This window comes from Acomys minous (assembly GCF_964271855.1).
Source record: "Acomys minous genome assembly, chromosome: 11".
Classification (NCBI taxonomy): Eukaryota; Metazoa; Chordata; class Mammalia; order Rodentia; family Muridae; genus Acomys; species Acomys minous.
This window is the reverse complement of record NC_140492.1, coordinates 18,740,562-18,753,522: the sequence shown is the minus strand read 5'-3', so window position 1 is coordinate 18,753,522 and position 12,961 is coordinate 18,740,562. Positions and strand designations below refer to the sequence as shown.

The 12,961-nt window shown below is 43.2% G+C and overlaps 1 protein-coding gene across 3 annotated transcripts in view; it reads left to right on the top strand.

Annotated features, from left to right (window-relative positions):
- Positions 1-12,961, top strand: part of CXADR (CXADR cell adhesion molecule) — a 51,822-nt gene that overhangs the window by 15,167 nt on the left and 23,694 nt on the right. For all 3 annotated transcript variants that reach the window (XM_084801698.1, XM_084801699.1, XM_084801697.1), the window contains exons 2-3: positions 5,710-5,879; positions 11,954-12,158. In XM_084801698.1, coding sequence (XP_084657824.1) covers positions 5,710-5,879; positions 11,954-12,158 — 375 coding nt within the window. The remainder of the gene's footprint in view (positions 1-5,709; positions 5,880-11,953; positions 12,159-12,961) is intronic.

Sequence of the window (12,961 nt, the reverse complement as noted above, 5' to 3'; positions counted from 1 at the left end):
ACAGATAACAGCTTTCTTCAGGCTCAGGCCTGACTTACGTGTGGTGTGCTCACCAGTAGCAAGTGTGTAGTTAAAGTTCCGGTTAAAGTTTGTGATTAAACTCCAAAGTTCTGCTCGTCCTTACCAATCCCTTCAATGCATAGATTGTTGCTTCGTTTAATTTACTTCTTGAAATTAGGCTAGAATGTCTTTCTCTCTCTCTCTTTTTTTTTCTTCTTCTTTAAGCTTACTGTAAAAGCCAATGTAGTTTTTATGAGATGCTATAAATGGGAAGTTTCAGGTGATGGCCAACCGTTCGCATAAGCATGTTGCGTAACACTTTTCCAAATCAGACCCTGACTTTCAGGAAGTGGGAAGCAAATGCCAGAGTTATCAAGCTGAAGATCCACAGTCTTTCAGGTAGGGAACAGCTGCTTTCAGAGGGATAGCTCAGTAATGTCACCAGGAAGCCCAGAGGGCCTGGCATTGCGCAAGGCTGTCTCAGGGCCGAGATTCTGATTTTAAGAGAGTTAAAGCAGTGTTGATGGTGGAGGGGGAATGGAGGACGTGCAAATGCATTTTGGAGTTCTCCTGCCCTCTAAGGCCTTCTGTGCCATGGTGGCCCGATGATGAGTCAGCTTTGGACAGTCCTCGGAGCTAGGAATCTTAGCAAATTATCCGGCTTGGGAGACATTCTGTTAGTAACATATATAAATTCCCCCAACGTACAAGGAAAGGAGTTTGGGCACTAACAAAGTGGATTAAGAAAAAAGTTAAAGAAAATTCTTGTTACAAAACTTGATTTAAAAAAAAAATAGTGTTTTTAGGTGTGGTGTCAGAAGATGCCCTCGTCAATGTAGAGTTGGTAGAATGTTTATCTAGCATGTGCAAAGTCAGGGGTTCGTTCTCCAGCGAAGCATCAATGGGGTGTGATGGTACAAACCTGTAGTCTTGGGTCTTCTACTAGTGCGTCTGTTGTGTCCCTTTATCCCCTACACATTAGTCTTAATAAGGTGACAGCGTATTTTAGTATCAACCATATTTCATGTGCAAGAGAATTTGGTCTCGTTTATAGTCTCTACTCCACAGGATTTGAAAGAGTTAAATAAAAAATTCATGGCCTCTGAATGCTGCCTGACTTATAAGAAATTAATAGAGTTTAATTAAATGAGTTAATAAAGTTTAATTAAATTGATAAGTTTTCTGGACTTAAGAACTATTCCTTCCCTGCTTATCTGGAGAGGGCATCTCCTTTCGGTATGTGCTGATGAGGTTTGTGGGTTCTCAGTATTTTCACATCCTACTTGAGACCATCCACATTGACAAGTTAGCTTAGGCTGGGGCAGTGCAAGTCATCTCTTGAGAGCACTGCCTCCCCTTGGAGCAGGAGCCTCTCCCATTTCTCTATGTGTGCCATGGGCCATTCTTTATAGAATCTGATCTCCTAAGGACTTAGTAGGAGGTGACATCAAGGGTTGAAAAATACTTTGATGAAGTCACATTACTTTGATGTTCAGTGAGACTGGGCAGCAGAGAATTTCCAAAGACCCAAGCGATATAGAAATTGGAGATAAGAAAAGCAAGCAGAAGGCTGGAAGATATTATTCCAATTATTGTCCGTGTAGGATGGGTTTCACTGTTTATTTTTATGTTCCAGTTCTGAGCACTCACAACTGGCATCTGCAAGGACCTGTGGCTTGAATTTTTGTGTCATGTATTTCATTAAACCCTGAAAATCAATTTAAATAAAATTATAAAAGTTGGTGTTTGATTTAGCTTTCAAACACTGTTTGAACCTTCAAGTAGTTTTTGAGTTAATTTATCACTTAGCAGCGTACAGAGTCACTACCTGAGGCCAAGTATATCTGTCTTTTGTTTTATGCAATTTTGACTGTTGTATATTCTCCACCACTTGAAAAAAAAAAAAGAAGGATGCCCCTGCAGAGAGATTTCAGTGTTGCTAGGAAACTCAAAAACACTTTTGAGGATCTTGAGATTTCAGTTCATTTTTAGAATGACACAGTGAGGGACAAACACCTTCTAAAACAGAAATACTGAAAGTCATTTATGATGCTGCTTAAAATATCCTAAGCAGAATAGCATCTCCTGGTATCTGAGGGGGCCCGCTTGCAGGTACTTAACTTAGTGCACAGAAAGAATCCGGGAGTATTTGCATATAGCGTAAGTATGTTGTCCACCAGCAAGGAAAAGATGAAACAGACCACTTGACGTGTAGAGTTTTCTTCTGAAAGATTTTTGCATTTCCCTGACAGTTCTGAAATTGAACAGATGATGATTCAATCCCCCCCCCCCCCCGCTCTCTCTCTCTGGCTTTTGGAGACAGTGTAATAGTTCTGGTTGAACTCACAGATCCACATATCCGCCTGCCTCTGCGTCCTGAGTGCTGGGATTAAAGGCATGTGCCACCACGCCTGCCCGCTTCAATCTCGAATTCTGTGCAGCAGTTAAAAAGGTGCTATTTTAAGAGACAAAGGTAGTTCCGGGTGACTTCCCTTAAGGAAGCCAATCGTGTAATGATAAATCACGATTTCTCCCCTCGAGGGTAGCCTCAAGGCAGCATCCTCAAGAAAAGGACACCTGTACTGGGGAAATGAGCTGAAATGTGGGGCTGAGTCAGCCTCACCATAGCATTCAAAAGGAAAACAAACCCTGCAGACAAACCCTGCAGTCAGGTGCGCTAAAGGCACAATGGTGAGATAGGCCAACTGGCGAAGTACTGCGAGTTAGTTCCTAGGAGGAAGAACAGAAACTCCTTGGAGGGTAGAGAGGTAGTAGATTGTGCTTTGAAAATGAGGTAGGTATAGGACTTGAATTTATTAGGAATTATAAATAGGAATCTAGAGTTCCAATATCTCTTCAGCAGGGACTTTAGGATGCCATACGTCAGCGGCAAACGGTAGCTTAATGAAATGCGGACGGAAACAGCTTGAAGTCCAGCCGGCTTTCGTGATGGTGGAAAGCGGTTGCTTGGTCTCAGTCAGTAGGTTTGGATGGTGGATCAACCTTTGCTGTGTGAAAAACCAACCCCAGGTTTAGGGACTTGACCCAGAGATCCATGGGTGTTGGGGTAGGCTCGGCTGAGAAGGGGAGCTCTGGGCTCCCCCAGGGTGCTGATGCAGAACGAGGGTGTCGGTGGTGTGCTATACTTCACAACTACTCAAGGTCAGACACCTCGTGGCTTGTTTGGGAAGACTTCCCAAGAAGGCGAGGATGGATTTAGCAAGGAATCTGGAAACCTCACCTTGGATCTTGTCCCATGCATTCCTGTTACATTTCATTGGTCTGACTTGAGAGAAGAATGCAGAGGATTATTCAGTGTGAGGAGTGCCCTTCAGTACTGCTAAAAGCTTAGGATGGTGGCTCTTCACTGGTTCACATTCTCCAGGCTTCAACTTGACCAACACTATATTATTTCCGACAGGCAGTGTATTAAGATCCATTCTCAACCTAAAAAGAAGGATAATGAGATACATTACTGGAGAAATATCATCGAATAGTCCTTGTGGAGAGTGAGGACTTAAGATTGATTCACTCCTAATTCTGTTCAATGAGTGTAAAATGAAAAGAGGGGCAAGAGGGTAGGGAGAGGCAGGCCTGGGTACCATTCATAATCTTGGTGTTTAGACTTTATTGCATAATCACCCAACAATTAACATCTATGCAGGGAAGTGTAGGGGTTCAACTGGGAAAGCTGCTGTTAATGTTATTCTCTGCCAACCCTCGTCCCCCCCAACCCCCTCCCCCCCTCCCCCCGCCCCCCCAGACAGGGCTTCTCTGTGTAGCCTTAACTGTCCTGGAGCTCACTCTGTAGACAAGGCTGGCCTTGAACTCACAGAGATCCACCCGCCTCTGCCTCCTGAGTGCTGGGATTCAAGACTACCACCGTGAAATGTTAATATTAGTCTTGTATAGTGTTTGTTTCTCAGTTTCTCTCTCTCTCTCTCTTTTTTTTTTTTTTTTTTGGTTTTTCGAGACAGGGTTTCTCTGTGTAGCCTTGACTGTCCTGGACTCACTTTGTAGATCAGGCTGGCCTCGAACTCATAACGATCCGCCTGCCTCTGCCTCTCGAGTGCTGGGACTAAAGGTATGCATCACCACGCCCGGCCTCTCAGTTTCTCTTTTAACCCAGCTATCACACAAATAATTGAGACTCTTATATTTGCTTAATAATAAGCTTCACAGCACAAGAACTGAGCAGTTATTACTCTATTCTTAACCCTCTATGCTAGTCTGACTCCTTCTTTGCCAAAGTCCACTTTGTATTTTCTCTGCTTCAGGAGAGAAAGAGGTCCATCTTTTCCTGGACCCTCTGCCCATGGCTGAATCCCCGGCTTTCTCCACTGACTCCTTCTTCCCTGGCTGGCCAGAAGTCCAGCTCTGTTCTCTCCCCTGCTCAGTAATTGGCTGTAAGCTGCTTTATTGACATCAGGGGGCAACTGGGGAGCAGAGTTTATACAACATTAAGACAAGAGATTCTCAGAATAAGGATTGCACTCAGATTGGGGGGGGGGGGGAAGGTTACAGAAATCACCATTTGAATTACTCAATAACCTTATGCCTTTAAGTTGCTCTTTAGCACAAAATGGTGAAACTTGGGGCCCTGGACAATGAGATGTGAGTTAATGCTTAGGAAATCAGTTGAAGTTGGGATTTGGGCTTATGCCTGTAAAATAGTAGCACTTAGAACTCTGAGGTTCACAGTGAGTTCCAGGCCAGGCTGGCTTAGTGAGTAAGACCCCCATCTCAGAATAACAAACGGAAACAAAGGTGGTCACAAAGAAGCTAGTTCTGTGGAAACACTGTAAATGGTTTTAAAACACTTTTATCTGATGATTCACTTATAGATAAATTTGTGTTGTAAATCAAGCTAATGGCTAGGCTATTCATATTTTGGGTCTTGATTTGAACACCAAGATCGGCTTCTTCTTCTCCTTCTTCTTCTTCTTCTTCTTCTTCTTCTTCTTCTTCTTCTTCTTCTTCTTCTTCTTCTTCTTCTTCTTCCTATTATTATTATTATTATTATTTATTATCATCATTATTAAATAGAGCCTGGGGATTGAAACCACAGAGCCTTGTAAATGCTAGGCTGGCACTCTACCAAGGTATTGGCATTGTCATCCTGTTGTTTTGAGAAAGGGTCTTGCTCTAGAGTGGGGGTGGGTGCTCAAACTCTCAGACCTCCTCTCTGTCTCCTTAGTACTGGGTTTTAGGAATTACTACTACATTTGATGAACCCCCCCCTCCCCGGGCCCCACCTACCCCTCCCCCCCTCTTGTTTCTGAGACAGGGTCTTGCAGTTTATCCCAAGCTCACCTCTTACTTTAGATCTTCTTGCTTCTGCCTCCCCAGTGCTGTAATTAAAGATGTGTGTCACATGCTTGGCAACAAAACCAAAACCAAAAACCACAAACCAAAGAAACTAACTATTCACTTCCTGAGAATTTATAGTCAGGCTTGATAGTGCGCTTTTATAGTCTCAAGACTTTGGTCAGCTGAGACAGCATTATGAGCTCAAGGCTTCTGAGAAGCTCATCCTGCTTTTAAAGGGAATTGTTTGGGTATCTTAGTATCAGTGGACGCGTTACAAAGGCACCGCAGACCTCGAACTGAACCTAAGCCCCCTGCTACAGTGACCCCGTGAGTGGCCACAGGGCCATGTGCCATGGCAATAGCAGAGGCTTAGTCCCATGTATGTGTTTCCCCCTGCAGAGCTCACCAGCGGTTTGAGCATCACTACTCCTGATGAACAGAAGATCGAGAAAGCTAAAGGGGAAACTGCGTATCTACCATGCAAGTTTACCCTTAGTCCCGAAGACCAGGGACCCCTGGACATTGAATGGCTGATATCCCCATCTGATAACCAGAAAGTGGATCAAGTGGTGAGTGCAATCAAGTTGTGGTCACGATGCACACACTGGTGCAGCTGTCAGGTGTGTCTTTGCATAGACTGGATGCAGGGGACTAGGAGAAAGCTTTGCCAGCTGCAGGTGTGGTGTAAGTGAGAAACATACCAGGAGATGCTGTGTATGCAATGAATGAAGGGCCGATGAGTGAAAGGCTACTTCAAGGACCAAGGCAAGCTTCTGAAAGTCCAGATGTGCATATGAGAGGCCAGAGCAGGAAATAGTGGGTTACTGAAGCAGGTAGACATGAGTGTACATAGTGTTAGGGATTTTGAATAAAGCGATTTTGTTAAAGAAGATACAAGATAAAATATACTACTGTAAGGAAGGTGTACAGTATTATTGTTAGAACTCAGTTTCCATATTTCTTCAAGTTCAATATTCTATATGACGAATTGCTTTTTAAGAAACAAAATCTTCTTTTGTTGTTTTGCCTTCGCCTTGTATTTCCTTGTGTGCCTGAGCCATTGTGCACGCCATAGTGGTGAGCCAGTAGGGGTTAGAGGGCGACCTTTGGAAATTGATTCTTCCCTTTCACCATATGGATCCCAGGAGCTGACTCAGGTACTCACTCTTGGCTATTGCTCTCTTTCCCCAGAGCCTTTTTCCTCACACACATAAAACGGGTGCAAGGGGTGGGGGTGGGGTGGGGTTACAACAACAAAACCCTGTAATGTTTACTTACCAGTTTAGTGCTCATGGTATTTATATATATATATATAAAGACTTCATTTAACATAGTTCATTGACAGTATTAGAACAGAGATAAGAAAGTAAGCTCAGGTTCTCCCAGGGTATAACAATAACAGTATTTAGAAACTGCAGAAGCTGAGCATGGTGGTGTGCATCCAGCATTGCCTCATTCAGACCGAGGTGAAGACAGCCTGCTCCACATCACGTGACTCTTTCAAAAAGATTACAGTTTTACTTATTGTCCAAATAAGAGAGAAAGGTTTATTTGAAAACTAAACATGAAATTCTTCCATTCAGTGGCTGAATTTGTGCATTCTGGAAATGAGTTTTTTTTGATAATGAGGATTTTTTGATAAATGAGGATTTTTTGATAAATCCAGACATTTGTGAAGGAGATGAAGAAGCTGTTAATGTCCTTAGCTGTCAATGACCAGGGCTCTGAATTTACCTCTGCTCTGATTTGTGACCAGACCCATGTCTGTTTCCTAAGGAAAACAAACAAACAAACAAACCAACCACATATATAAACACACACACACACACACACACACACACACACACACACACAGGGAGAGAAAGAGAACCACCACCGCCATCACCATAGTAATAATAAATTTAAAAGCTGTCTCATTTACTCTCGCCAGCCCGGATGGGTACCCTCTGGCCCGCTCCTTTCCCACTCCTACTCCCCCTTCTCTCCCTGTGACGACGTCTGCACTCAACACACATTTCTAATGGAGGTCTGGCGCTCCCTTCGCTTGTCCGGCTCAGGATTCCGAGCCTGTGGTTAACTCTAAAGAGCCTGAGTCCTCATGACTTACATGGGATGGTGAAGTCTGTGGTGAGGTGTTTGTAGAGACCAGCAAGCGTAGTGTGCCCCAGTGCTATAGCCCCTCTGTTCATAGAAGGAGGGTCCCAAAGGACGAAGCACAAGAACTGTGGGACAGATATGACACTGGGCACTTGCCAGGCCTTGGGTTTACACAGTAAAACCAGACGAAAAAGATGATGGCAGGTAAGGAGAGATCTCTGTGGAAGAATTTTAGTCATATCATATGTCAGCTGAACTCCTGGTTGACTGTAGTTAACCTAGCAGATGGCATCTAAGGACATGAAATTGGAATACTGGGCTGGAGAAATGTCAGCCTTATCCCTGTGTGACACTTAACCATGTGCCACATCCTGGCCACTGTTTGGTGTGCTTTAGTTATATAGCCATGCCTGTCTCAGCACAAAGGATATCTTTGAGAATATGATTTTTACAATCATTTGAGCGTCATATAATGTACCTGTAAGCATACAGTGGCTATGAAGTAGTCTTATGGCCCCACCATTGTGTATACACACTCCTGGGGTGACAGAAGACTCTGAGATAAGGATGTTTATGCTTAGTGAGGAAACAGGCTCAGAGATCTAAAGGAACAAGCCCAACGTTCCTCATGTGTCAGATAGGGACATGTGTCACAACTGTCTCTTAGAAGAATTTAACAATATACTCCGTATACAAGTCTCTTGTCAGCTTGGAAGTAATATAGAAGCATTAGTCATGTACTGTGCCAAGTGAAAACAGGTTTAGCTCATAACTTAGCTAGGCTGTATAAACTGATGTGACAGGGGTCAGTACTTTCTTAGGGTAAATGTCTCCATTCTTGGCACATTGCAAGGAGAGATCTGTGAAGATGTACAAGTGTTAAAAATGCTAGTTGTACCATTTCTTAACCAGTTGTCATAGGAAAACACTAAGGTGGTTTGCAAAGTCGATCACAGAGGGGACACATCTTACTTGTCTGGAACTTTTAAAAAGACAAATAAGTAGAGTTGTTTGACAAATAAGTAGAGTTGTTTGAACTCTTGTTGTTTTTTATTTTTATTTTTATTTAATTAATTTATTCAGATTACAACTCAATTGTTATCCCATCACTTGTGTCCTCTTGTTCCTCCTTCCCTCCTGTTTTCACCCTATTCCCCTCCCCTAGGTCTAAGACTAAGGGGCACCTCCTCCCCCACTATATGGTCATAGGCTATCAAGTCTCATCTTGGTAGCCTGCTTATTCTTTCTCTGAGTGCTACCAGGCCTCCCCACCATGGGGAGGTGGTCAAATAAGGGGCATCAGAGTTCATGTCAGAGTCAGTCCCCGCTCTCCACATGACTGTGGAGAATGTCCTGTCCATTGGCTAGATCAGAGTAGGGGTTTGATGTTTACTACTTGTATTGTCCTTGGTTAGTGTAATAGTTTGAGCAGACCCCCCTGGGCCCTGATCCACCCATCACGATGTTCTTCTTGTAGGTTTCTAGGACCCTCTGTATCATTCTATTTCCCCATCTCCTATATTTCTCTTACCTAGAATCCCAGGTGGATGTCCTCACATCTATCCCAATCTCCTGGTAAGTGAAGACATCCATGGGACATGCCTTTTGGGCTAGTGCCCAATTGTAAGTGAGTATATACCATGTGAGTCTTTCTGCTTCTGGGTTAACTCAGTATGATCATTTCTAGTCCCATCCATTTGTCCACAAATTTTGGGATTTCCTTGTTTTTAATAGCTGACTAGTATTCCATAGTGTAAATGTACCACAGTTTCTTTATCTATTCTTCAACTGAGGGACATTAGGCTGTTTCCAGGTTCTGGCTATTATGAATAAGGCTGCTGTGAACATGGTTGAGCATATGTCCTTGTTGTGAGGTGGAGCATCTTCTGGGTATATTCCAAGGAGTGAAATAGCTGGGTCTTGAAGAAACCCTATTCCCAGTTTTCTGAGAAAGCGCCAGATAGATTTCCAAAGCAGTTGTACAAGTTTGCATTCCCACCAGCAATGAAGGAATGTTCCTCTTTCTCCACATCCTTGCCAACATGTGGTGTCACTTGAAGTTTTGATCTTAGCCATCCTGATGGGCGTAAGATGGAATCTCAGAGTGGTTTTGATTTGCATTTCTCTGATGACTAAAGATGTTGAGCATTTCTTTAAGTGTTTCTCAGCCATTCGATATTCCTCTGTTGATAATTCTCTGTTTAGTTCTGAGCCCCATTTCTCAATTGGGTTATTTGGTTTGGTGGTGTTTAATGTATTTTGGATATTAGACCTTTGTCAGATGTAGGGTTGGTGAAGATCTTTTCCCGGTCTGTAGGCTGTCGCTTTGTTCTGTTGGCAGTATCTCCTGCCTTACAGAAGCTTCTCAGCTTCATGAGGTCCCATTTATTAATTGTTGACCTTAAGGCCTGCGCTGTTGGTGTTCTGTTCAGGAAGTTGTCTCCTGTGCCAATGTGTTCAAGACTCTTCCCCACTTTTTTTTCTAACCGATTTAGTGTTTCTGGTTTTATGTTGAGGTCTTTAATCCACTTGGACTTGAGTTTTGTGCATGGTGTCAAATATGGGTCTAATTGCATTTTTCTACATGTAGACATCCAGTTAGACCAGCACCATTTGTTAAAGATGCTATCCTTTTTCCATTGACTAGCTTTGGCTTTTTTTGTTAAAAATCAAGTGACCATATGTGTGTGGATTCACTTTTGGGTCTTCGATTTGATTCCATTGATCCACCAGCCTATTGCTGTGCCAGTACCATGGTATTTTAATTACTGTTGCTCTGTAGTACAGCTTGAGATCAGGTATGGAGATTCCTCTGGAGGACCTTTTATTGTATGGGATTGTTTTAGCTATTCTGGGTTTTGTTATTCCATATAAAGTTGAGAATTGATCTTTCAATGTCTATAAAAAAATGCATAGGTATTTTGATAAGGATTGCGTTGAATCTGTAAATTGCTTTTGGTACTCTTGTTTTAATAGACAGGACGTTAGCGTCTTGTTTGTGAGTGTTGATTGAAGCTGATGAGTGGGTGTGGCAAGGTGATGTGTGTTCAGTCTTGAGTGCTGGCTCCTTCAGCTGCTGTGTATGTTTACTCAGCAAACTGATCTTGAATGTGGCCTGGTGATGGGCAGTTAACATACATAAAAGGTGTTTTGTGGACTCAGGTCAGGGTGGACATGCTAGAGGGGTCAAATATAGAAAAATCCAGGGCTCCAATAAGGAGGGTCCTTCAGCAAAAACACCCTTGGAGACATTTTCCTGTTGTATTGCACATAAGTAGCATCTGAGACAAGAAGTTTGTATAGATTGTAGTTGTGTTGCGTTTTGTTTTCTTTTGAGATAGGATCTTTTTTCTTTTTTTACTGTTTTTTTATTGAAAAATAAAATCATTCATATTACATCTCAGTTACTATCCCATCCCATGCATCCTCCCATTTTTCCCTGCCTCCTGCTTTCACCCCATTCCCCTTCCCTATGACTGTGACTGAGGGGTACCTCCTCCTCCTGAATATGATGCGAGGGCATCAAGTTTCTTCTTGATAATCTGCTATCCTTCCTCCGAGTGCCATCGGGCCTCCCCATCCAAGGGGACATGGCCAAATATGGGGCACCAGAGTTCGTGTGAAGGTCAATCCTCACTCTCCACCTAACTGTGGAGAATGTCCTGTCCCTTGGCTAGATCTGGGTAGGGGTTTGATGATGGCTGCACATATTGTCCTTGGTTGGTGCCATAGATCGAGCAGAACCCCTGGGCCCAGATCCACCCATCATAGTGTTCTTCTTGTAGATTTCTAGGACCCTCTGGATCCTTCTGTTTCCCTGTCTCCTATATTTCTCTCACCTAGAGTTCCAATAGGATGTCCTCACCTCTATCCCCCTTTCCTGGTAAGTGAAGACTTTTATGGGACATGCCCCTTGGGCTAGTGTCTAGTTATAAGTGAGTATATACCATTTGAGTCTGAGATAGGATCTTTGTCCAGTATCAAGAAATAGCTTTCTCACCTGGGGTTGGTGGCACACACCTTTAATCCCAGAGGCAGGCGGATCGCTGTGAGTTTGAGGCCAGCCTGGTCTACAAAGGGGATCTAGGACAGCCAAGGCTAAACAGAGAAACCCTGTCTTTAAAAAAAAAAAAAGCTTTCTTGTATCAGGCATATTACTCAATCCTATTTCTACTTTGGTTTCCCCATTTGAATTGGAGTATAGTGCTACCACTCAGTCCCACTGTCTTTTGTGTTTTCTCATCCTGTGTATGATTGGATGGCTGGTTTCTTCAATAACACAGTATTTTCTGGTTCTGCATTTTATAGTAACATTGGGGTAGGGGAAATATTCTTGTGTGTTAACTCCCACAGCTATTCCCCTGCATCCCTGCCCTCCCAGTACTATATAGATAAGAAAGTTATCTGTAGAGGTTCCAGCTGTGACCGTGTCATTTGAGTTTTGCCTTTGAGTCTCATGACAAGAACAGGGAATCTTATTGGGGAACATGAACAATTATAAAATGAGGTAGGTTTTAAAATCTTCTTTATTGTGCTTTTGTTTTAGATTATTTTGTATTCTGGAGACAAAATTTATGATAACTACTATCCGGATCTGAAAGGACGAGTACATTTTACAAGTAACGATGTCAAGTCTGGTGACGCGTCTATAAACGTGACAAACCTGCAGTTATCTGATATTGGCATCTATCAGTGCAAGGTGAAGAAAGCTCCTGGGGTCGCAAACAAGAAAGTTGTGCTGACAGTTCTGGGTAAGTTTTTTCTGTCAACGGGGGTTACATGATGACAGGGAAAATGGCTACAGGACATAGTAGCAGCGTTAATGGAGGACAAGGCTGGTTTCTCATTAAAGTACTTCTTATGTCCTGACACAGCAGATAATAGCTGGTCCATGTGGTTTTCTGAATGGAGAAAGAAAGACCACTGCCTGCTCTGTGAAAGCCGGGAAGGGAAGTAGAACTCTGCTAAGGTTTGAGTGTGTTGTCACCACTCACTGAGGCTTAGGGAGTGGGTAGGGCTTAGGGAGTGGGTGGGGCTTAGGGAGTGGGTGGGGCTTAGGGAGTGGGTGGGGCTTTTAGGTAATTAGGTCAAGAAGCTTCCACTCTTGTGAAGGGATTGATGTTGTTCCAGTGATGCTAGATCCATGACCATGAAAGCAGGTTGTCACAGTTGATTAGCTTCTTTGACCCTGTCAGGGCTCCCGTCTTCAAATGCCAGTTTTGCTTTAGTCATGAAGTCCTCACTGGGAACCAAGCAGATCCAGTTGACACTATGTTTTTGGACCTCTGGAATTCTAAGACAAATTTGCTTTCAAAGTAGTTTTCTACTTACAGCTTCATGCATTTTGTTATAGCAAGAGAAAGCAAAAACAAATGAACAAACAAATTAGACTTAAACCAAGAGTTACCCTAACTGGTGTAAGAGCTGGCTCAGCGGTTAAGAGCACTGGCTGTTCTTCCAATGGTCCTGAGTTCAATTTCCATCAACCTCATGGTAGCTTATAACCATCTACAGCAAGATCTGGTGCCCTCTTCTGGTGTGCAGGCACACATGT